Source organism: Sphaeramia orbicularis, chromosome 13 (genome assembly GCF_902148855.1).
Source record: "Sphaeramia orbicularis chromosome 13, fSphaOr1.1, whole genome shotgun sequence".
NCBI lineage: Eukaryota > Metazoa > Chordata > Actinopteri > Kurtiformes > Apogonidae > Sphaeramia > Sphaeramia orbicularis.
The window spans coordinates 18,379,507-18,406,365 of NC_043969.1; the positions used below are offsets into that span (position 1 = coordinate 18,379,507).

At 38.5% G+C, this 26,859-nt stretch overlaps 1 protein-coding gene across 3 annotated transcripts in view; it reads left to right on the forward strand.

The window, feature by feature from the left end:
* Positions 1-20,372, forward strand: part of LOC115432164 (WD repeat-containing protein 49-like) — a 32,550-nt gene extending 12,178 nt beyond the window's left edge. For 2 of the 3 annotated variants that reach the window (XM_030153013.1, XM_030153012.1), the window contains 9 exons: positions 444-677; positions 2,018-2,182; positions 5,321-5,436; positions 7,041-7,171; positions 14,379-14,463; positions 14,594-14,679; positions 17,142-17,332; positions 18,621-18,818; positions 19,847-20,372. In XM_030153013.1, coding sequence (XP_030008873.1) covers positions 444-677; positions 2,018-2,182; positions 5,321-5,436; positions 7,041-7,171; positions 14,379-14,463; positions 14,594-14,679; positions 17,142-17,332; positions 18,621-18,818; positions 19,847-20,032 — 1,392 coding nt within the window. In that variant the 3' untranslated portion in view covers positions 20,033-20,372. Of the gene's footprint in view, positions 1-443; positions 678-2,017; positions 2,183-5,320; positions 5,437-7,040; positions 7,172-14,378; positions 14,466-14,593; positions 14,680-17,141; positions 17,333-18,620; positions 18,819-19,846 lie in introns of all 3 variants that reach the window. The other variant, XM_030153014.1, reaches the window with a different exon arrangement.
* Positions 20,373-26,859: the final 6,487 nt, after the last annotated feature.

The window sequence follows — 26,859 nt, forward strand, 5'->3', positions numbered from 1 at the left end:
TTGCTTCCTTCTGTTTCAAAGAGGATGTTGGAGCTTTTGCTGCATCTCCTCTCCCTGTTGTAGTGCTGTGCATGTTTGCCTTCTCTTTGGCTTTTCTGAAGAGAATGAATATTTTAGAAGTGATTTATGTTCCATCTGCCTTCTGCTCAAACACCATCTGCCATTGCAAGAAACTCTGAAAGCTTTACCTCAGTTTCCTGTGGAAGTGTTGGAATGGCGGGAGTCATCTTGTTTGGTGCTGAAAAGCAATATGGCAGAGTTCTTGTGAATTCTGCCTAAGTGCCAGTCACACATGGAGCCCAGAGGCCGCTTCAGAGCAGTCGGTCTTTTTCCAAATGGTCTTGTTTGGTGTTGTTAGTTATAATGAATCAACAACAGTTATGTTTGAGTTGTATAGAAGTTTACAGGCCTATAGACTTACACTGTCCTTTTCTTTATTCCAGGTGTTGTGTCTGTGGGATGTGTCCACTGAGCAGTGTGTGCAGCGTTTGGCTGGTGTGTTCCCAAACACACAAGAGGGCACGCGAACACTTCTGTTTCTCCACGAGGAGAGTCAGCTCCTCCTCATTTCTTTCAACAGCCTGCTCCTCCTGCTGGAGACCAGACAAGAGGAGAAGAGAACCAACAGCCACGAGCACCCGGTTACCTGTGTGCTCTATAATGGTCTGTTCAGACAGGTATTCAACTCAAATGGCTCCCTGTGACTTTGCAAATCTAACTTTTCACATTGCGTTTATCTTCCTTGAGAGGGGGAAGATGATGGACCTGAGAAATGATGAGTAGTAGGAATTTACTGCACAGATACAGTTTAATACAGGGTGGGGAAGCAAAATTTACAATGAACATTTAGTTGTTTTTTCTCAGCAGGCACTACGTCAGTTGTTTTGAAACCAAACATATATTGATGTCATAATCATACCTAACACTATTATCCATACCTTTTCAGAAACTTTTGCCCATATGAGTAATCAGGAAATTAAACGTCAAAGAGTGTGTGATTTGCTGAATGCACTCGTCACACCAAAGGAGATTTCAAAAATAGTTGGAGTGTCCATAAAGACTGTTTATAATGTAAAGAAGAGAATGACTATGAGTAAAACTATTAGGAGAAAGTCTGGAAGATTCTATTAAAGAAGAATGGGAGAAGTTGTCACCTGAATATTTGAGGAACACTTGTGCAAGTTTCAGGAAGCGTGTGAAGGCAGTTATTGAGAAAGAAGGAGGACACATAGAATAAAAACATTTTCTATTATGTAAATTTTCTTGTGGCAAATAAATTCTCATGACTTTCAATAAACTAATTGGTCATACACTGTCTTTCAATCCCTGCCTCAAAATATTGTAAATTTTGCTTCCCCACCCTGTAGATGTTTACTGCAATAGGGGTTATGCTTGGTTTTGGTGTTATTGACTGGTAAATGTAATATTAGATTCTAATTAGAGGATATGGATTGTCTTGGGTTGTTTAACATTATACAAATACTTTGGTTTCAAATTCTTTCTAATAGATGCTCTTGAAAGGACTTGAAGGAAGGGAAATGATATGTAATACAGATTCTAAAATCTAAATAGGAGTTTTATAATGTAGGCTAATTGCTGCTTTATTACTAGTCTATGATTCCAAGACTAATATAACTGTATATGACAGTAAAAAGTGAAATTCAGCTGAAGCTTAAGCAGTAAATATTAATTAACATGTTTTTTCCCTCTGCCCCACTCCTTGACATACCAAAAACAGTTTCTCAACAAAACTAGCTAATGCCGTTTCTATTATTAAAATTCCACTTAGAGAACTAAAAATGCAGCCACAACAGTTTTTACCATTTTGACAGCAGTATTAATTGCAGATTTTCTTCTGTGGTTGCATAGCTTAAAAATGAACTGAGACAAAAGCACGGAGAATGGTCAGGCTATGTCATTAAAAAATACAGAAGCAGAAGCTGCCTTTCTTGTGGCACAAAACCTATCAAACTCTTTAGATGATTGATATCCTCTCCCTCCCTCTGCCTCTCTCCAGGTAGTCAGCAGCGACTCTGCCTCCTCTGTGATCTGTTGGCAGGCTGACACAGGCCAAAAGGTCAAGCAGTTCCACCGTTGCCATGGCAACACCGAGATCTCCACCATGGCCCTGGATGGTACTCAGACCCGTCTGTTTACTGCGGGCGCTGACGGAGAGGTCAAAGTAGGTGTAGATGCACAAACACACACAGGCGGACACACACATCCGCTCTGCTGTGAACCATACAGCTAAAGGTCAGTCCTCATAGAGATGCAAACTGTGAGTGAAATGCAAAGCAGGCTGGGAAAAGGACTGACAGTAACATGTGAAGTGGTCGACATGTAAACGTTTCTCAGTAGGAAATGTGAAAGTACTTTGAAAAAATACTATTGAAAACAGATATGCACTTCTATATTTAACATCAAGACATGCCGTTTAAGTAGAAAAACCTATTATATTTTAATATATTTAAGTTTCACATCCTACATTATTCCATCTGTTGCAACTTCATTTCAAGGACTTAATCATCTTAGTTTTTACCCCCTCAGTCTACCGAAGGGGGCATTGTCTTCAGCATGTCTGTCCATCTGTCCGTCTGTGACACGTCTTGTAAACGTTCTAACTCTGAAAAAAAAAAACAGCTATACATACATCATGCATAGAGCTTGGACAAGTTCTGAAATGGGTGACCTTGACCTTTTTTTGTGCCCTACTTTTCCAAGGTCAGATATCTGAAAACACCATAACTCCTGTACAAATGCAAAAGGAACCTTCTGCATTTGTACAGGAGGGGGCACTCCACTGTATGCGACCCAGCAAATTCAGGTAAAATTCATGAAAATCAACTCATCACTTCATTCTAAGTTCTAACCATATCTTTGCCTGATTTTCAGGCTGAGAGGGTCTTGCTCTGCTCTGGTTATAGTTATCATCACTTGACCAAAGAAATGTAACAGGTTAAAGATTAGTATACATCTTAATTGTATGAAAAAACTTACTGCAAAAAGTTCCAAAAAAACATAGCGCTGTACAGTAATATGTCTTTTTTCTTTTCTTTTCTTCTCTGACTGTAGAAGCAAAACAGTGTTGAATTTTTTTGCACTGAGAGATGTACTTATCTAAAGACCACCTGGCTCGGTGTTGTCAGCTTTTCTCTTCTATTCAACATCAGGGACTGCCATCCTTTTTTCGTGTGACAGCTAACTTGACAATTTGTGTTTCATATTATTACTGGCAGTTATTCACATAGGTGATCTCTAAGCTGTCGTGTTAGTGTGCACAAAATGTTGTTGGGCTTTGGTGACTGTGCAAACTCAGCATCAGCATAACTTGTTTAATTAATGGATGAACGGCAAATAATTGTTTTGTGTCAGCGGAGGCACGATGTCTGTGAATTGGATCGGATAGAAATTTAAACAGATTTACCAATTGGCCTATGCCAGGCATGTCCAAAGTCCGGCCCGGGGGCCAATCACGGCCCGCGGTCAGATTTTATACGGCCCACAGCTTCAGTTTTAGAATGTGTTATTTATGGCCCGCTGGACTGTTGAACCGAGTACATGAATCATAAAAGGTTCAAAATGCAGTTTCTCCTTTCACCTCATGGTGGCAGCACCACTCTAACTCTATCTGGCTCTGTGACCTTACCGTGAACCCTTTTCGCTAATTTCTAACCACGGCGCCTGTAAATAAAAAAACGGAAGTTGACAGTGAGGGCCGCCGCTTCCAGGAGAGATGGGAAGTACAATTTTTTTCACTGAAAATCGAGGCAATTATGTTTGCCTAATTTGTCAACAGACTGTTGCCTTGTTTAAGGAATTCAATGTAAAGAGACAATAGCAGATAAAACATGCTAACGCATATGACAAGCTAGCAGGGAGTTTGCGCTCCGAAAAAGTGAAGCAAATTCAAGCTGCTTTAAACTCACAACAGTGACTCTTCATGTGAACCTGAGTTCAGTGAATTCACCACCAGGACAGGATACCAAGTTGCCAGGTTAGTTGCCTCTAACTGCTGGTGTTGTGTACTTGTAGATGTGACACAAATATTACTTTCTGAATAATTTTGTGAAAGACAAGAGTAAGAGTTATATGTTTTCATCTGAAATGTTAACAGACTTTGCATTACTGAGTAATATATGAGTAACGATTACTCATATAAGTCATGTTTAAAATGAATGTGGGGTTAAGATTTTTATCAACTTCTTGGATGTTTAAGATACTCCACACAGTTTGTTCTATGTTATCTGACTCCAGATGTGAAAGGAAGGCAGAATTGTTTTTTTTTAATTTGTTCACACCTGAGTGGTTCAGATTTGGTTACACTGCCATTTAAAAAAATGATATTGTGACAATGAAAATAAACTTGCTGTAGAACAGCGGGTTTATATGCAATTTTTACTGTTTAAAAAACATCCGAAGGGACCACTGGCCCCTGGCAATCTCCACATTATCAGATCTGGCCCTCTTTAAAAAAAGTTTGGACACCCCTGGCCTATGCTATAAAACCTATTTATTACGCAGGTTGAAGACAAACATAAGATTTTTACTGAAAATAATACATTCACATATATCCCCTGTGTACCAAACATCTTAATTCATAACTTAATTACTTATTTTTTTTACAGCAAATATAACATTTATTAGATTATTTTGTATTGTTCCCGAAAACACTCACTATTCTATTCTATATCAGATTTCATTTTATTTTGTGCTATATATTCTTTTACACATTTAGATTAATTGTGTTAATGTGTGTTTCTTGTTCAGATTTTTCCATTCCAATTTTAGTTGCACTTCTAAATCTGCCCTTTGTACTACATGTGAGTGTCGTTTCACTCCACACTTACAAACTGTGTAATGACTCTGGGTTTACTGCAACTGTTCTCAACTGATCAATAAAATAATTATGCATATTTAATCAATATAATCAACCACATTAGCTCTGTGACCCCATGAGCCCTCGTAAGCATGCCTCCTGTGCAGACAAAAGCACAGTACCAGTGTTTACACTAACACTGCCATCTGAACAACAGCACAAGTCATCCTGAGCAGATGAGGAAGGCACCCTTTGGGCAAATTAGTGACAAGATGCATTATCTCCCCAATTTTCATCAACACTGAACCTGTGGCGTAGCAGTCAGCGCCATTCTGAATCTGAAAATGTGACCTTTTAATTCCAGCATTCCCATCGGCACAATCACTTTTCCTTTGTTAAATGCCAGAACACAAAACCTAATTGTGCTATCATGTAATGTCATGTACAAATTTGATGCATTTGTGGTTATGTCTGTGCTTTAGGTGTCATTCCTGTATTTCGCAGGTGTGGGATTTTAATGGCCGCTGCCTCCACACAATGAATGCTGGCTTGGGTCGGCCCGTGGAGATCTCACAGGTCCTGTTGCTGAGGAGAAGCATTTTGGTCATGGGATGGGAGAGGTAGATTTTGGCCTTTTACATCTTCTTCTTTCATTTTTATAGAAATCACTTATACACAGGGTTCCCACGGGGTCTTAAAAAGTCTTGAATTTACAAATCTGCATTTAGTACCTTAAAAAAGTCTTTCAAAAGTATTAAATTTGATATGGTAAGTCTTAAGTTATGTTGCCATAAACTTGTTTGCTGTATCATGTTTAAATGTGTCTGTTAAATGTCCAAACTGCAAAGACAGTAACGTTAGTCGACTCAGCTCCAACCCGACAATTTATTTTAAAATTAGGAAACAGTTATTACTAGCGTTACAGCCCCTGGTGAGAAATGACTCATAACAGTGGGAATGAAGGTGTTGGAGTAAATAAATACATTTTCCTAAATTCTAGGAATCACAAATTTTTGCCAGTATGGCCATGAAATAGGCATTAAATTCTGTTCTAAGTCATCTTAAAAAAAAATCTTAAAAAGTCTTTAAAATTTAACTTGTAGGAGCCAACCTACTCACAGACTAATGCACGCTGACAGGTGTTTTATTAAGTCTTATACAAGTACAGAAACCATACAAGAGTTAGCAAATAGCAAATTACCTTTCGCTTTTGCAAATGTTGTCTTAGGTTAATATCAGAGAGATTCCAGAATGCTAATCCTGGGTGTTTGCAGTAACACCTCATAGACTGTGTATGTTTGCACATTATTTGTGAATGACGCTGCACCTGTCACAGAGTCACTGTGTGTGTCTGTCCTCTTCTGCCTCTTCTGGCTGCCAGCGACTCAGAGCCAAGCCGACATCTGGACTCTAATGCGCTCCCATTCACTTTAGTGGCACCACCTCATATTTGTGTGTGTGTGTGTGTGTGTGTGTGTTTTGTTGTATACCCACATCACATCTGCTCTTCATCTTCATCATCATCATTTCACACCCAGTGAGCTCAACTCAGCAGTGTGCTATCATCAAGTTATATGACTCCCTTTCTGTGCCCCTCTCCCCTTCTATTCCATGCACACAAACTCTCTGGGGTGTCACGGTGGTAAAGAGAACACAGACGACAGATCAGCAGCAATAAAAGAAAATACTGCCGTTATGACTTTCATTGCCGATATCATTTCCTATTTCTAGGCCACAGTTTAATCCATATATTGCGATCCTATTGCCTCCTACTCATGAAGGTTGAAAAATCTACAGGCAGATATAGAAATAGACCTCAGCTTGAAACCATAGCACATCATCTTTTCACTTTATGTACAGTACCTGCTCAACAGTAAAAAGGCAATAAAATAGTAGTGGTGAAACAGAACAAAGGATAAAAGAAGCTCAACACATTGCAGGTGAGCTAAATACCCTCTGGAGATTATGAATATTAAACTACTCCATACACATGATGTCAGCTGTAGCACTGAACTGTAAAGCAGCTGCTTTCATGTTCAATGCAAACCGTGTTTTGATGCAGAGGATGTTTAAAGTGAAGTTTTACTCTGCGGTAGGGGAGATATTATAGCTGATGAGCAAGGCTGTCAACTTCGCCTTTCATGCTTGTGTATGTGGCAGATTCTTTTACATGCTCCTCGCCTCTCACTGCCTCCTCTGTCTCTCTTTGTGTGTCTCTGTTTAGGATGTTAACAGTATTTCGTCTGCATTCCTTCTCGCAGTCTTTTGTTGAGCCATCGGAGTGGAAGGGGGGAGCTCAGCATCGCGGTGATGTGCTCTGTGCTGCATTTCAGCCTCCGCAGACTCTGGTCACAGGTGTGTGTGCATCTTCAATACCTAACATTCCTGATTAGCTGCTCAGGTACTGATTTAGCTTTTCAGAGTTTACAAATCACAGAAAAGCTAAAAGTAAATCCACCCACACAAGCTGTTTATTGTGCATATTAAGCCAAGTTTCATTTCCACTGAAGTGTACCCGATGTCACAAGAGTCCCTGTGTGTGTGTGTGTGTGTGTGTGTGTGTGCGCGCACCAACTTTCAGTGTGTTCATTTCCTTTTAAATTACACTTTCATGACTTAAATTAAGAATGAGGTCTCACGCTGAGGATAGAGAGATGGGAAGAAAGAAAAAAACAAAAGCGAGGCTTCATTTTCATTTGAGAGTGAATCCTCAAAAAAATCTTTAGTGAAATGAAAAATAACTGGAAGCAGTTATCCGCTGATGAAAGTAAGTGGTGTTGTTATCAAAGCACTCCAAATGTCTCTGTCTGCTGAAAAAATGCACTTCATATATTTCTGAATTTATAATGTTAAGTACCTTCTCCGAGGCTCTTTGAGTGTATATTATAGATTATACGTTGCTTGAAATTCTTTGTGGTGTTTTTATTCCATCTAAACCTGTGTTCATATCATACTCTAAGCTTATAAACTAAATGTCTTAGTATATTTTGTATTTATTCTTATTTTACTAGTTTTAGGATGTGTTGCATTTGTATTTACAGATTTGTACAGCACTTTAGGCTCTTTGCGTTGTTTTAAATTAACTTGACCTTGACCTAAATGTTGAGAAAATGTTGTGGTTAAACTGAAAACCATCAACACTCTATATTGTCTCTATGGTTTTCACATATACTAGGTGTTCTAAAGCTCTTTTTTAGTGTCCATTGTCAACATAGGCCACAGCGCTACAGTAAACGACTCAATATTTAATTTTATTTTCCCCACAGGAAATTTTTTCTCAAATGTGAACTGACATTTGGCTTTACCAAAGAAGTTGAGTATTTTAACCCTGTAAAGCCTGAACCATTAAATTACTGACAGAAAATTCCAGTTCTTTGAAAATGAAGCCTTTATTGGTCCTTCTGAACAACCAATTTTGTTTCAATTTTGTATCACATTTGATACATCGGGTCTCAATGCTCAAATATCGTTAATTTTGAACAAACAAAATCATAATATAGCACGAACATGCCTAACAAATTGGTAATTCCTTTAGAAAATTGGCAAAGTTCTGCCTCCTTCCTCATTAAGGACATTCTTGTAGTGTCACTGGAAAGGCCTCTGGTGGACAAATTCCTTCCCCCTGGTGGATTATCTATGCATTGAATGCATCTAATTATATGCGTCAGGTTTTTCAAGAAAAAAAATCACAGTGATCATGTAGAGTGCTTCAAAACTCATGTATCAAATATGATACGTTTGGCGTTATAGGGTAACACTGAGTTCTGCCGGTAACCCACAGAGACCTCAGACTACCCACTATACCTCTTTTACTTGTACTTTTACTTTTACTTGTACTTTTTCGCTCTGGTCTACCCGTGCTCAGTCAGTCTTTTTAAGTATGTGTGAGCTTGTGGGTTTGTGTATGTGTGTGTGTGTGTGTGTGGGTGTGTGTGTAGGTGTGTGTGTGTGTGTGTGTGGTGTGTGGGTGGGTGCGTGGGTGGGGGGTGGTACTGATTTTTAAACTGATATGTAAAGCACTTTGTGCTACAGTCTCTATGTATGAAAAGTGCTATATAAATAAAGATTATTATTATTATTATTATTATTATTATTATTTATACCAGTGTTTTTCAACCTTGGGGTCGGGACCCCACGTGGGGTCACCTGAAATTCAAATGGGGTTGCCTGAAATTTCTAGTAATTGATAAAATTCATTCATTCATTCATTTTCTGAACCCGCTTTATCCTCACTAGGGTCACGGGGGTCGCTTGGAGCCTATCCCAGCTACATAGGGGCGAAGGCGGGGTACACCCTGGACAAGTCGCCAGTTCATCGCAGGGCTGAACATATAGAGACAAACAATCACTCTCACATTCACACCTATGGGCAATTTAGATTAACCAGTTAACCTATCAGTGCATGTCTTTGGATGGTGGGAGGAAGCCGGAGTACCCGGAGAGAACCCACGCAGACACGGGGAGAACATGCAAACTCCACACAGAAAGGTCCCACCCCCCATCGACTGGTGTTGGAATTGAACCCAGGACCTTCTTGCTGTGAGGCACGAGTGCTAACCACTGCACCACCGTGTCGCCCCTAATTGATAAAATTAAAAAAAAAACAAAAAACAAACAAACAAACTTGCTAATAAAAAAAAAAAAAAAATATGGTGAGTTGAAAGAGATAATCACAATACATAAAAGACATGACAAACTGAAGCTGAAACTGAAGCACTGTGGTTCTGTTTATCTGTTAAATGTTCATTGTGGTCGGTTTCAGATGCTGCAGCTCTTTCATAATTCATAGTTTGAGTTCTTGTTTGTTCAGTATTAATTGTCAGCCTTGTAAATCCAAGCTGGACTGACTGTACATATCCTGACCAAGGAAAATAAAATTCTCACTTTGTGCAATAATCTCATCCTGGCTTTTCTGCCTCTGTCCATAATGATATACATTATATAGACTAAATGTCATCTAAAATTAACATCTATTTACAAGATAGCATAGCAAACCATTTCATGATCAAAAATAAATTCATTTTAGCAAAAAAAAAAAAAACAATCTCCGTTTTGAATGTCTGGGGTTGCCAGAAATTTGTGATATTAAAATGGGGTCACGAGCCAAAAAAGGTTGGGAACCACTGCACTATACATTTATACAAATAGAAAATAAAATCATACAATACAGAAGTTCAGATCAAAATGCTTGGACGGCCGATCAGCTCATAGATTGAGAGGTGGGAAGGCAAAATGAGTCACGCTTTTGGAATCAGAGGCCTAACACCTCACCCCGGACTCATTAAAATACAGAAATACTGGTAGCCTCTGGCTACTGTAACAGCAGACGAGGAGTTTTCACTCTTTCAATCATTTCACTTTTTATTCCACTTGTATGAGCTCATGCAGACTTGTCTCTAGAGTTGGCATGTACAATTATAACTTTTTTCTACGATGTATTTATGATTATGCGGACCCTGAAATTCCACCCAGCAGCATTTGAGCTGTCACATTGAGGGACTCACGACTGACAACCACCATTAACCGCCAACGTTACAAAGAACCCGTTCCATGCATCATAATAATGTCTTGTAGGTTAAAATTCAAAAGAAAGCCCATTACCCGGTTGGTTAATGTGTGGACGGCACGCTTTAAAATACCAGCAAGATGCCTCAGCGCTGACTTTCTCTGTTTTTCTGCTCAAGGGAATGAGCTGGCAATCCCACCACTGGTCCACTTGTATAAGCATCAAACTACAAACACTCTGCACCCAATTTACCCCAGTACGCTCTTCAGTTTGTAAAGTTGTATCACTTTGGCTCACGTATTGAAGCCTTTGTCTCAGTGTCCGAGGCTGTGTGAAGAGAGCACAGACATAAACCCGTGGCCGTGTGACAGACGACCTCAGAGCGATAAAGTGACGAATGGAGGTGGAAAGGTAGATAAGAGTGGGTGTTCTCAAAGCTGGAGGGAGAAATGGCTTGGAAGGAAATGAATAGTTGGAGTTAAAACAAAAGCACAAGAGCTACTTTGTGAACTTGGAAACTTCTTCAAACTTTGCTCCCCAATTTCTTTGTCGGAGTTTGCTGTTTTTCTGTCTCTGTTTCCAACTCTCAAACTGACACTCCCTGTTTAGGCCTGTTTATTTATTTATTTTTTTTTTTTACCTCATCTCTGTAGTTATCCTGCTGCTTTTCTCCCCCCTGCCCACATTTGCACACTCTCTTACAGACCCACGCTTCACCTCACCTCACCTCACCTTCACCCTGCACCTCCAATTTAATCCAAATACCCACTTTAAAATATGTTTATTAGAGCTCTCGCAGTGGGAGTGAGGGGAAATGAGACAGAGTACTTTCCATCCTCCAGGTGTGTGTTTGTATTGATGCACTATGAAGAGAGAATAACTCTATATGTATATCTGATATTTGGGAGTTTAAACTTATCTTGTGTTTGTTTGCGTAGGTCTGTAAAAGTGTAATTGCATCCTCTACAACAACTTACCAATGGAATGTAACAGTTAAATCAAGAAACTGACACCAAACATTAGCTATTTTGTGCATTTTTCAGGCCTTTATTTTAAGGTGTGAACACACTTAGAGCTGCTAAAACAACCAGTGAATCAACACTATTTATCCACAGACTATCACTCACTGAATAAAGTATAAAGTTCATTATTTACACACATCTGTCTTAGTTTTCTCATTCAAAAAGACAAACAAACTATATAGCTGGTAATTTTAAAGTAATAATGTCTTCATCTACTGCATCACCCAGTTGTATACATAGTAGCTCGGTTGGTTTAGCTCTGTTTTTAGACAGAAAACAACCTCAATAAAATCACACATCACCTTTGTTTTCTGTTCAGTTTGTGTTGTCAATACCTGAACTAAAGATCTGTCTGGAATTGTCCAAACAAGGTCAGAACTGTCACAGTTTAGTCTGAACCGTGGATCAACAAACAGCAACTTAGCAAATATAATAACATCATAATAAATTCATACCTTCATAACTCACCTGGGTAAGAGAAACACTGTGATTTCAGCTTCAAACCTGTTTCTTTTCATTTCAAGCTGTGTCTAGCGGTGAAAACGACTAAAACAACAGTGCTTTGAGCTTTTACCACTTTATTATTGTCCTTGATTATAAAAGTTATCTCTTAATGGTTCTCATCCCATTTTGTGACCAGTTTTCTTCAACATGTGATACTGGCACAGTGACTCACTACTCCCTCTAGTGGCCATATAAACCACTGCCCATCGGTGGAAATACAATACATTGGCATCTTTGACGGAACTACAGTATTCTTTTTTTTTAAATATAATTTTATTTATGGATTTTCAACAGCATAGCATGGATGCATCATACAGTGTGTACATTTTTGCAGTCCTTCTTAACATAAGTCCCCATCCCCAACTTAGATATAAACAAACATGTAAATATATATACCAAAAAACATCAGGAGTATGAACAGGAGGCAGATAGCATTCACACAAATTCTAGATGTAAAAACATAGCTAAAGCAAAAATAAATAAACAAATAAAATAACATGAAGTAAATAACAATTAAAAAAAGGAGAAAAAAAAGAAGAAAAAACTACAGTATTCTAAACACTCTAATGATAATGTTTTTAAATATTTGAAAATGTAAACACTACGTATACCCCTTAAATGTATTTGTACATTACCTGTTATTACTAATGTCCTTACAGTACTGATGCTTCCATCCCATAGAGCATATTTACATAGTATAATTAAAATAGTGCGACTCTACCTGATAATATTCATTAAACGGCCTAAAGTTAACGGTGTTGTTAGTGAACACTTTCTAGAGTTCTATATCTTTGTATATTTTGAAGGATGATTCTTTAACGCGCATGTTCGCCGCATCAACATTCCTCCTAAACAACTGTAAGATGATGTAATTAATTTACATCATCGCGTTATTCTCGCTTTCATTGCTTTTAGCCATGTGCAAAAAAAGGATGAATCTGATTCATGTCCCTATTTTCTTCCTTTCCACACTTCTCTGTTCGTTAGCTGGGGCAAAAGGTGGATATGAACTATGTCGGTGTTATTCTACATTAACTATTTTTGCAATTTCTTTATTTTCCAAATCCACCGAGCACAAAGACGGTGACTAAAAGCGATGACACATTAGTTTCAGTTGGCAGCGTATTTCTTCAGGGTTGCAGTGAGTAATGTTGTTTTCACATCAAAGCATGCATGCTGCCAAATGATGTGTTAGAACCGCCAAATGAAAGCAGTGGTGGCATCATGGCCACCAGTGACAAAAGTCAATTTAAAGTTCTGTTGGACACACATGCCCGGAACTCTGTGTGTATGAGTGTGTGTGTGTGTGCATGTGTGTGTGTATACATGCATCTGTTTGTTTGTGTCTCAAGTTGAATCAAGTTGCAGCAGGAACATTTGGCTGATGTGGGACCGAAGCCGCCTCATCCATATTCAAAGTGCTCGCTAGGTTCCGCTTGACTTGTCGTACACAAACACTGTCAAACACACATTTACAGACACACACACAGACACACACAGCGTGGGGTACATGTACACAGGGGTCCTGTGTACCTCCTTCAGTCACAACCCCCCTTTTCACCCTTCCTCCTTTCCTCAGATCCTTTAATCCTCCATGGCTGAACACCTTCCAAACGGCTAAAAACCAACTCATCTGAACTGTGATGAATGGTCTAAAATGTTTCAGAAATGGAAATGCGAGGAAAGACATCAGAATGACAGAACAGACAACTTTTTCAAGCTCAATATTTTAATCATCTTTATTGAGAAGGTAGTTCATCACAGACTGTATCAAAGTTTAAAGTTGAGTAATTCTTTACTACAGGTGTTTAAAGCGTTAAAACACTAAAAGTAAAAGTTAATGAAATTGATGTTAAGCCATCTGCATATAAAAGCTGAACATTGTGCAGATGATGCTGATATGTGCACACTCTCTCCTTTATTTTTGTCTCAGTCGTACACACACAGACACACACAGGCCATGATAAAAGTCACTTGAAATACAGAAGCTGGCCCTGGGCAGCATGAATAATGCAGGCGGCCCGCACTTCATAAACTTTATTCCTTCTATTGCTCGCACATACACCTCCCATAGCTAATGCACTTCTCACACATCTCATTAAGTCCTGCTGCTCAGCCATCGAACCACCTGATGAGATTCCTTTCTTATATGATAAACACACATACACACACTTTCTTATATATAATGTAGATTATTTGAGGAACTCTTTCTTTTGAGGTGAATGCTGAGGGTGGAGTGGGGGAACAGATGGAGGCTGGGGACAGATGTTGAGCTTTATCATCGTTAAAGTGGTTTTAGTGGCTGGCTTGCATAATTCACCAGCAAGGAAGTAAAAGTGTGAGCAGAGATTAAAAAAAAAAAAAGTTCTTGTTTTGATTGCCAATATACTGCAATTGGAAATTCAAAGTTTTCTCTCTTTCTGAATGAATATGCTTTCTTTGTTGTTTTTTTTTGTAGTTTGGTCTGTCAGTACTAACAATTCAATTCAACAAAGTGCAACTTGAAGACAGTTTCTTGTGATGTTTGCAGGAAGCTATGATGGAGAAATAATAGTGTGGAACAACAGCACAGAAAAAGCTCTGAGGAAACTACACTCGAGTACAGAACACAGAGAGAGTAAGAGGCATATTTAACATTTAAGCCACTATCCACTTTCAACTGTATTAACTTTCTTTGTTGTTCCTCTGCTTTTGTTCTTTTGCATCTTTTACTGAAGTTCACATTCCTGATCCACCTTTTGGTTCAACAGGTAAAGAGGACTCTGAGAACTTCATCGCTGTCACCCGATTGTTCTTCATACCAGGACGTGCTTCTGTGGTTGCAGTTACAGGTAAAATGTTAATAATGAAACAGTGATTTTGTGAATAAGAGAAGATAAAATTGATAAAATTATTATTATTTTTATTTTTATTTTTATATTGATTTATTTCGAATATGGAAATGATACAAGCTTCCTGATTGCTACCAACTGACTTCTTTGCACAACATAAAATAGAAATGAAAATTCAAGGAAGCATAAAATAATAATACACAAAAAAAGAAAAAGAAAATAAGTCATATTCGAAAAGGAGTGAGAAGAAGCATAGCTTATTAGCTCTCACCCCTTTAAATAAAATAGACCTTGTGTTTTGATCAGTCATATTATTTTCCATTTCCTGCAATTATGCCTTGAAAAATGCCAGTTTTATTAATAATCACTGCAAACACTTGTTTTTTTTTGCAAAAAAAAAGAAAAAAAAAGTTTTAAAACACAGTATATTTTCTCTGTACATATTCATGTATTGTTGACTGTGTTGATGACACTCAGTAAAGTTACTTTGAGAGCTGAAAGAGTTCCACAAAGAAAAACCTACTTGTTTTGAGGCAGAAATACACAGCTGCACAACTCAGTGTGTATCGTGTTTACATTTTATAAAGGCAGTAAGACATCTTGTGCTAAGATACTCTGCAGTACCTTCAGTGATTATTTTTCTTTCTATATTTACTTTGACAGCATCTATGGTTTCTTGAGTTTTTATTCCGGTTGATTTATCATCTGTATTATTCGTAGCTGCAGCTTCTGCCACCTTTTTAGCCTCTTGGCAAAAACATCATTAGCTTCTGGAGCCCGGACTTTATGCCTGCTGTTCAGCCTGACTGTGACAATGATTTGTGGGCCTGTTGTTGAGCCTAAGCCCTCCTCAAACACAACAGACCTTTAGTCAATAGAGCAGTGTATCTTCCAGCTTGTAAAGTTGGCAGATGCAGCTCGTTTTCCAAGCAAAATTTTGATAAAGGCGTTGGCAGCTATGATGAGGAGGAAAATATAGCACACTACAGTTTTTGGATTACAATTTTTGCCTCTGCATCTTAGCTCACTGTCTTCTACACTGTTATATGCTGTTGAAAAATATGTATGAGAAACTGCTATTCTCTTTTAGTAAACACGTGACCCACTGGTTTGCAAACTTTTCATTCCATGTTTCCATTTCCACTAGTTTTTGCCACCAATGAAATGTTAATAATCATTACTACATGTATTTCAAAGGACAAGATTCACCTCAGAAATAATAAACCACCTTTTTCTATTGGAGGATGACGTGTTCATCTTTTACTTGATTCTGTTGCGGTAAAAGTTGTGAATTCAAAACACAAGTATTAAAATATACTCTAAGTACATAAGTGCAGAATAACCCATTTGAGAATAACATACTGTTGTGGAAATACTTTAATAATCTCTTCTTGGGCTTCTGCCATTTTATCTTTGTACCTACATGTGTCTAAAAACCAAAAACAATATGGTCTGCACTTTCAGAACATCTTAAAAATGGTAGCTCGCAATGTCAGAAAAGAGTTGGTACAACAGCTTTTCGATTTAGCTGCTGATCCTTCATCAAACAATTCACAGAAGGACCTGGAACTTTGGGGGAAATTTAAGTCTATTTGAAAGGATTTAGAAAATAATGATAAATGTGATGGCTTCTAAATATGCTCTGGAATTGTTGAACTTGTCCTTTATATGAAAGATTTATTTTTTATTTTATTTTGCAGTTTTTCCATTAAGAATTGTACAACTGACAAACATAGACACAAAAAGAAATGTATCCCCCCCGCCCCCAAGGCTCTTAAAGAAGAATAAAATTAAATAAACAAAAAATACAAGAACAAATGCAAAAAATAGTCAGACAGGAACTTCTCATCATATCATGTGTGAATTGATGTTTTGAGCATGTTGTAAGTAGTTATAAACATCAGATGTGTGTCTGTGTGTATATATATATATATATATATATATATATATATATATATATATATGTGTGTGTGTGTGTGTATGTGTGTGTGTGTGTGTGTGTCTTAGCAATGAGTTACAAATTGATTTTCTTAACAGTACCATGTATGTAACTGATTTATTGACTGTATTTTGATATTTGCCTACTTTAATGAATTACAAACAAACTAATCAATGCTCAAGAGCTGTGACATCAAATTCTTATAGAACATGGTAGTTTAATGATTCTTACCATTATAATTACTAATTCATTAATGTGTTCATCTTTAATGTTGGCACTGGTAATTCTCATTTACTTGTAATAAATGTAAATGTAAAAAATTAATTTGCCTCCATAAATGTAGTAGAGTGGAAATATAAAGTAGAAGTAAATGGTACTTGATTAAATGTACTTATATTTAGCCACTGTTTTTTTTTTTTTTCTTCCAGCCTAAATTTACATTGGTCAGGGAACACTGGTTTTTAGATACTTGCATGATTTTAGAGTGCGCTGGTCTTTTACTGTGGTCTCTTCATTGGATCAGGTGGTGCAGACTTGGTGTCATGTGGCGGTTCGGGCACGGTCAGGCTCTGGAACACCGTCCACAGTCGTCTGGTGGGACAGTTCACGGCTCACAACAGTGACCTGGGGTCTATTGTCATGACTGTCAGCCCCTGTGGTAAATATTTAGCCACAGCCAGCAGAGAGGGAACCATCAGGACATGGGACGTCCAGGCAGGTGTTTGACACATGCATGAACATCATTGTGTAGTGCTGCAGTGGACCACACTAACTCACAGTGTGCCACCATGACATTTGTGGAACAGAAGGGGAGAGAGAGTGGTGGAAACTGTAAGACACAATGCCTTAGGGAGAGACAAAGATCAAGAGACAGATTGTAATAGACATTCAGGAAAGAGAGAACCTCCATATTTCCAATAGATCAGGCATGGAGCTTCCTCTGAAAATGACAGCATTGTCTGTCATCTTGAACCTTCAGCTGCTTGCTGTTGGAATCCAACTAGGCCTGTCACTCATTTAGAAAATCTCCATGGATGTATTAGCGGGAGTAGGTGGCGTTCCCTCCTCTCTGCCATGTTTTTCATTTCAGAGGCAGTTTGAATAAACAAGACGGGGAAGCATTGTGTGAATTTTTTTTTTGCATCCCCTTGACAATAAAATTTACATAAAATAAAACAGTCATGACATTTGACAGGATTTAAATTAGTACACTTTGTCAATAAGCATCATCCTGTTATTAGAGTAGATTCATCAGATCAAACATAAAGACTTGAATTTACATGCCAATGCAGCTGAAGAGTTTCTGATACCTTTGGAAGGCCTTTTGACTTTTTGACTCCAACTATAAAGACTTAAATGGCGCCATCAATAAAGGCGTAGCTGCATCACTGTCATGCTCATAATCTCAGTAAAAGAACACCCTCTTGGGTATTATTGCCACAATATTCAGAGCTCTACTCTCTGTCACAGTTTATAAGAGGGGATGAATTCAGATGGGTGCATCTCATTTGGCTTCCAGTTTAATTTATGAAAATTTATGTATATATGTAACAGAGTTGAAGAAGTTGGGCAGGCTCAGTGCTCTGGTAGAAATCCTGTCCTTCGGTAAATTTGTAGCATGCTTTGGAATCAGCTGGATGACTAACATGATTGCACACTATAGAGTGTTGTGCCTGCAGACACAGGACAGTTTGGGTCTCACCCCAACATGATGCAGTAATTTGTGGTAATTACTTTACAAATAACATAACATTGAAGTAAATGAGATCCAATTTAGATTCTCTGAGGGTCACATTTCAAGTTTTATTTTACATTTCACAACTGATTGCAAATATGGGGAAAAAAATACCACTAATTGCAATGTTTCAGCTTTGATGATAAAACAATCCAGTGTTTCTTTGATGCTGCATCTTGTTATAATATGCTTCTTTGTGTCTCCAAAGAGGAAGCTTGTCTTAAATTTTGGTAAAAAGTAATCCACTTATTTTATCTAATCCCACAGCGTTATTGTCTCGAACCCTTTGAGGGAGTAACTGAAAAACCTCCAAGACTACTGTGTAGTTCCCGCCCACACCTGGATTGTGTGACACACCTGGAAACGTGTATCCATGGAGACAAGCTCCTCCTGCTCTCCGCCTCCTCCGACAGCAGCGTGGCTCTAAGCTTTCTGCCCGGAGAAGCTGTTGGTCTGTTTGGACAGGTCTGTCGTGCACGCACAGGTCATCTAAGTACGCTGCAGCAGCCCAGCCTGACTTTAAAAACTTAACCCACATATTTAAATAAATTGTTTTGGATGGTATTGATATATTGGTCAAACTGCCATCAAGGTAACAGTCTCAGATCCTCCTGGTTCAATTGTACAGCAACACAGGTGGGCTCTGATATAACCTAACCTCCCACTCAGCGGTGTCTTGGTGGGTGGTAGGATCCAGTTGATGAAATGGAAGCGAAACCCAGCATCAAGTCATGGTTAGGCGCGTATGTTTGTGTCAAAGGAGGCCCATATTAAGATTGCCTGGGGCGGTGTCTGCTGAGCGTTGCTTCATTTCAGTTTGCCTCAGGCCCTCACACACGCAGACACACAAATAGACGCACACAGCATACATACTTATATATATAATAAAACATCTGTGTGTGTGTGTGTGTGTGTGTGTGTGTGTATTCCACCCCAAATAGGACCATACATTTACACCTACAGACTCCATACAGAAGAAACATGCATCAATTCACACCCGAGTTTAGATACCACCCTATATGTGTGGGACATTTATTCAACAGCGCACAGACTATGAGATCTTTCTGGGTAAATTAAGTTTGTTGCTGTAGTGGTATTAAATTTTTTAAGAGGCATTATGCTGTATTTCTTGTTCATTACTGTTGGATTAATCAGTTTGTGTCTGCGCTGTGTTTCTTTGATGTGAATTCTGTAAATAAAAGACTCCATCCATATTCAGCAAATCAGGTTATCAAAGAATACACTGTTAATTATGCATATGTTTCAGAGCAAGGATAAAATACAGAGACTGAACTTCCAACCTCAGTTTGATAAATGTTTCTTAAAAAGAGGCTGAGTTTCGCCTCACGTTCCTTAAAGATTCATGACCCCTAATATGGTGTCGGGTCGAAGTATGAGTATTCTGGTCACATGGCCGTCTCTTAAACTGCTACACTCACGCTGATCACGGACATTCCTGTTGTGTTGTCTCCGCTGCTGTCTGTCAACTGTAGGAGGAGCAGTGGTGTTTGGAAAGACCGGGCCCTTTTGACCCGCAGCAGGAACCTGGACAGGACCGGAGAGACCACGGTGGGCAGGATGACAGCAGCCCGCGAGGGGTGAGGTCACCTCCAGCTCTTAGTGAAACTCACACCGACCAAAACGCAGAAGGAAGGAGGGAATGTGGAGAATCAGAGTAAACGACTCATGGGGACTGTTTCATATCCACTGTGGCTCGTCCACATGTTTTTTACTCATAGAACAGGGAATGGTGCCCATTATTTTCCAGTGAAGTAGACTGTTTGCCTTATGGGTTCAAAATAATTGCACTGTAGTTTAATAGATAATCAATAAAAGTTAACTTCTAACTTCACAAGAATTCTTAAAGTCGCTCTCTAATTCATTGCCAATGGAGTAGCTTCAGGCTTTACATGGATTTGTTGCTCCAAATGAAAGCTTTTGATTCTCTAGCTTCGTAAGATACAGATTTTAATGTCGGGCCTGACCTACAATAAATGCATCATAATGTTTTTGATGTTGTGATTAACCCATAAAGACCCAGTACTACTTTAGTGGTAGTTCCCAAATTAATTTTTCTCTCTATTTAACCTTTCTTAAGTGATTTATCATCATTTACAGTTGTGGAAATAATTATTAGACCACCCTTGTTTTCTTCAGTTTGTTGTTCATTTTAATGCTTGGTACAACTAAAGGTACATTTGTTTGGACAAATATAATAACAACAAAAATAGCTCATAAGAGTTTAATTCTAGAGCTGATATCTAGCCATTTTCCATGTTTTCTTGATAAAAGCTAAAATCACTTCAGTTCTTACATCAATATCTATGGTATTGTACTGCCAAAAACAGTGCTTTTAGGCATTCCATGTTTTCTTTTCTGTCTGTTTTAGTCACATGATACACACAGGAGTTAGTACTTGATTGCATAACCATTGTTTTTGATGACTTTTGATGGTCTAATAATTTTTTCTGTGACTGTATTATAATATTATCCTCTGTGTTTTATATATTTTCCCATATTTAATTAATTGATCATGTAGATGTTCATAAAAGCTCAGATTGAAGTTGATTGTCATAATATCAGAAATGGAGAAAAATGAAGAAAACCTGACTTTTTCAACAAAATCTATTATTACCCAAACATAAACCAAACGTGTCCATCCACTGTCACTGATCCAACTCCATGGGTTTTACCGGTGAATCAATGTTGTAGAAGTTGACAGTGTTTCCACTTTCACTATGGAGCCTTTGAACATCCAAATGAGTCATATATGATGACCATGAAAAGATGACAAACTGCATTTTACGCCAATTATTTACATGTATTGATGAATTAGTGGATGAACAGGTATTAAACATTTTAGATCAGTAGATGGTTTTGGTCACTGGTGGTTGTTTGGGTCTTTATGGGTAAAAGTAAATGATAAAGACGGCACTGGAAGATGATATATGTTGGTATTTTCTTTGTGTTTGTGTGCAGTCACTGACCCAAAAACTTGCATCTTACTGACACAGATATATAAGGAGTGGGGTCAGCAGGTACATTAACAGCAAAACAGCCAGACTGACAGTCCTATGCTCCATTTCTCTCCACATACTGTTCCAGTCTTTTTCTGTTGCTTACTGTATTGACTTTCCAGTCACATATTCTAACTTTTTGCAGTAGCTGCAGTGACCCTTCAGAGCTCCTTTACCATTGTTTCACTTTACCTATTCTGAAGTTGCATAGCTTTTCCCAGGGAGTAAAAGTATTCATATTCATTTTCAAAGTGCAAGTATTATTTCATGTGCTCTTTGAAATGCCTGGTCTTTTTATATTTATTGTGGAAAACTGCCTGTACTTATTATCATGTTCACTCTTCTCTACTTCTCACCTCTGTTGCAGCTAAATGTAACGACTGCCCACAAATTACAGGTTTATCTGTTTGTTGTTAGGGGTTGAGTATTGTTATTTTAACAGTTTTATGTCCTCGTGTCTAAATAACAGGTCAGACTGTTCTTGTTACATATTTAAACATGCATTTATATGGAGCAGATCTTAAAATGTGGCCAAACGATGCTTTAACAGACCATGGAGCTAATGAAAACTAAAGAGTAAATTGATTTCTTTTCACATTACACATAATCCCATGATCCATTCGTTCAGAAATATTGATTAAACCTCTCTTTGTGTCTAGAAAGATTGTAGTCCTGTTTCTGGGACATTACTTGATTGAAGATGGACAGAAAAAAAGTTCCTCTCTCTATCTGTCTTATTGCTGATTCCTCCTGTCCACACATGTACACACTATCTCATGAGACTTAACAGCTCCTACTGTATCTTGATTGCATGGCTATAAGAGCCGGTGAGGTCTATGACTTAGACGCCTTGCTCTGTGAAAACTTGACCTTTGGGAACAGTGTATGGAAAAGCGAATCTGACCTTTAAGTTGAGATAGTCTCTTGCCACATATTGAGTAACTCAGACTGCAGCTTGTGGAGGAAATGTGACCCGCACTATCACGCTCAGATGAGCATGATCCTGATGTCCTTTAATATAATGAAAATACATAAATGGCAGTTTTTAGGAAGACGAGGTCATCGCTGATTAGGTTAGATAGGTTAATCTTCATTTTGCCAAGGGGAAAGTGCAAAGTACAAAGACACTGTTAGATTCAGCTGTAGTTTTAAAGCTTCGTATCATCGTAAACGTGAACTTACACAGAGCAGCTGACTCGCATTAACAAAAAAGGATAGATAAAGGGATTAGATAAAGTATTCTTGGCTATTTTTAATGTCTTAATATTTATTAAATTGAATTAAAGATGCTTTAAAACTGTCTGGGACTAAGTTTGGCAGTTATACTGTAGTGATAGATACCCTCTTGTAGTCATGAAGAAAGATGTCCTCTATAAAGCTTTGTATGGGTCAGAGAGTTGTTAGATCTTAATGATGGTGTCTGTGCGAGCCAGTGAATGATGTTATGCAGTTAATAAAGGTCAATCAAACATGTTTGCCCTCTTTTCAGTCTGAGGCAGGTGTAACATTTAGCTCTGATGAGTAAAATCAAAACTATTATACTAAGTTAGGCTGTTGGCAATGTCCATTTTATTTAATTCCTCTTGATTATTACTGAGTCTACAAATTATCACTTCATGGTCGTAAAAGTGAGCAATCAAAAGAACAATGTAATATTAATCTGCAGTGTAATAGTTTCTACGGGATAATGAAAACTGTAACTTTGAGTGTTTCTGTAAGCCCAAGGGTAAGTCAAATGACAAAGGACTCTGGATTTTAAGAGTGTAAAACACCTGGAGGGAAATGTGCCCACCAGCGCTCCACAGGGGGAATCGACGGCGGCTGCATGAATCTTTGTGTGCGTCTACAGGGTGGGGAAGCAAAATTTACAATATTTTGAGGCAGGGATTGAAAGACAGTGTATGACCAATTAGTTTGTTGAAAGTCATGAGAATTTATTTGCCACAAGAACATTTACATAATAGAAAATGTTTTTTTCTATGTGTCCTCCTTCTTTCTCAATAACTGCCTTCACACGCTTCCTGAAACTTGCGCAAGTGTTCCTCAAATATTCGGGTGACAACTTCTCCCATTCTTCTTTAATAGTATCTTCCAGACTTTCTCCTAATAGTTTTGCTCATAGTCATTCTCTTCTTTACATTATAAACAGTCTTTATGGACACTTCAGCTATTTTTGAAATCTCCTTTGGTGTGACGAGTGCATTCAGCAAATCACACACTCTTTGACGTTTGCTTTCCTGATTACTCATATGGGCAAAAGTTTCTGAAAAGGTATGGATAATAGTGTTAGGTATGATTATGACATCAATATATGTTTGGTTTCAAAACAATTGACGTAGTGCCTGCTGAGAAAAAACAACTAAATTCTCATTGTAAATTTTGCTTCCCCACCCTGTATATGTGAGTGTGTGTACTGTACTGAGCTCATCAGAAAAGTTTGGGTGGTGGAAGGGCCAATTGGCAAGTGTACACCTGGGCTGGCCGCCAATCGCTGGGCATGAGGTGAGGAGAAGGAATGGCCTCAGTCCATCACCAGCTGAGAGTGTGCACATGTGTGTGTACGTCTAAATCGCGCCAGTCCATCAAAGCAACCATTCACCGGTGAGTGGGAGCGTCCGGTCTGTTCCGCTCTGGGACTAATACTACAGTCATGGATATTGATGGCTCTTGCAGCTTGGCTTAATCTCAGCAGCAACAAAAAGATTTCAGGTTTCCATCAGAGGCAAAAGGAGACGCTGCCCTATGACACAAATACACAAGAACACAACAGGCAGGGTTTAATCTTCACCGTAAAGATCACTGGGAATTATAAGAAACTAGATGAAATGAGTGAATATTGAGAATGCGAATAATAACCAAATGAGTCTGAAATTTAGATGTCGTTAAATTTAGCACCGACTTCACGCACACACACAATGTGGAGGCGGAAAAGCAATTACGAGCAGGCAGGTTGATTTTGATTTTAATTGGAGCCCTTGCTGTGAGCTCCACCTGCTATCGTCGACAGCCAACAAACATAAATGTGGAGATGACAGTCCTGCAAAGCTCTTTCACTCAGTTTAATCGGAATTCCTGTGGCCTAATCACAAGTTCCCTCTAAAAGTTCTCATAATAAATTGGTTGAACAGTTTTAGTGCTGGGAGGAGATTGGCAGTAATTAGTAAAATGCATTTTTTTTATATGATTATGATTTTTACAGAGGCAATACTGACACTCTGAAGCAATATACTTTGCCTCAGCAGCAATAATCACGGAAGCAGATTTTCTACTTATGAATTCCATCATACTGTTTTGGTTTCACTCAGTATTTCTGTGTCTCGCCTTTCTTTCAATTCGACTCTTCCTGATTTTCATACTTTATATCCAAAGGGTTTTTTTTTTTTTCCTTTTACTTACATCAGCATTGCTCTATTTCCTAAAAGCCATCAGATTCACACTTCCTTTGGTGAGTGAGGTTTTATAGTTTGGTTTTCATCTATAATTTATTTTACAGCAGAGACACAATTTGTGAAACATCCAAGGGTTTTTGGATGTGAACAATACTGTGAGGTGTATTTACTCCCTGAGATGCATTTAATGCATATGTGTCTGCAATGTTTACAATGTCTGTAATGCTGTAGTACGTCTACTGTAAAATACTCCAAAATTATCATTACAGGGTTAGAAACAAGAGTTCTAATATTATATCAAAGATGTCAGTGTATCATTTTACAGTGTGTGAACTGAGTTTATTCACAGCCACGAACTGATGTGTCTCTGTGAATGTAGGTGACCACTTCAGGGAGTAGGGAGTCACGCTGTCGGTCTCCCATTGTGATGAAAACTAACACTAAAGCCGATAAGAGGATGAGACCCAGTAAGAAACTACTTTCAGAGTAAAAGAAAGTGACAAAGTAATACACCAAGTAAGCACTGCCATTGTTTTCACTGCTGGACACCGTCCGAAAGTAAAAGAATAAGGTTTGATGTTGAAGTTACGTTTCTTCCAAAGTGATATATTTGATTCTGAAGTTTCTGAAGGTATTATGGTAATACAGGGTTGCTGAAAAGTAACTAGGCATTAAAAATTGGTAATAAAATCCATATTCCTATTACAAATTTATTGAAACAAATGATACATGTTCTTTATTAGATGGTAAAATTAAGGTAAATCTTAATATTTCAAGGTAATCACCAGTGGCGTCAATCAGTTTTCTCAAACGGCCAGGGATGGAATGAACAACCTTCTGAAGGACATCGTCTGGGATATATTTAAGAACCTCCCGAATCTGAAAATAAGAAATCCCATTAGTGTTGTCTGTTTAAAAAATGTTTTTGTCATGGCTTCGGTGATACTAAAGAATTGTATGAGCAATTTGCAATGCCTAGTTACTTTTCACCCATCCCGTATATTCTGTTTGTTATGTTACCACTAGAGGGAGTAGTGAGTCACTCTGCCAGCCTTTGAGGAAAACACCATGGGTGAACAGATGAGATGAGAACCATTAAGAAACAACTCAACTAGAGTCAAAGGAAAAGCTAGAAGCACTGTTGTTATTTTCATCACTGCACACAGCTCTAAATGAAAAGAATGGAGTTTGATACTGAAATTTAAGCGATTCTTCTACTCGGATGAGTTTGATTATGTGGCTTGTAAAGACAGTTATTACCTCCACCAAGGAGGTTAGGTTTTTGCTGGTATTGGTTTGTCTGCCTATCTGTCCTTGTGCAAGATAACTCAAAAAGTTATGGACAGATTTGGATGAAAATTTCAGGAAATGTTGATACTGGCACAAGGAACAAATGATTAAACTTTGGTGGTGATCGGGGGGGGGGGGCACTGATCTGCCTTGGCAGAGGTCTGCGCTCTCCGAATGCTTTTCTAGCTGTATGATGTTATTATCTTTGTGAAGTTCACCATTTGTTCACCCACGGTTTAACCTAAACCAGGGGTCGGCAACCTGCGGTTCCGGAGCCGCATGCCTCAGCCTCCTTGTAGTGGCTCCACCCTTCACTGCGGTCAAGCCAGTCGTGATTCTCCTCTGCATGGTCAAGCCAGCCGCTAGCGTTTTTCTTGTGCGCTACTCATTCAACAATTACGGTAGATGAGCTGCATGGAGCGTATGTGCCTTCCGGACAATACTCTACGTTAAAGACACAGATGGATATGGACAAAGGGTTCTGTCCATCCTTTGTATATTACTCACATAATTCTGTCTGTTTTCCGGGAGCTTGCGGATGTGAACCCAGACGGAGAATATGGAGCAGTACAACTGGGAACTGTGGAGGCAGTGTTGAGTTTTGAAGAGAATCATTTCCATAAATAGCGATACTTTTCATAGAGTGACTGTATGAGTATAAGTACTGCGTACTTTTGGGGTAATCCTACAACAGATTCTCTTCCAAGCTACAAAAGTGTGTTTTTTCATCTGAAATAGGCTTTAAGACTAAATTCAATGATGAAAAACATTATTTTTTCCAATAAGTACCTCATGAATTTGGTATATTTG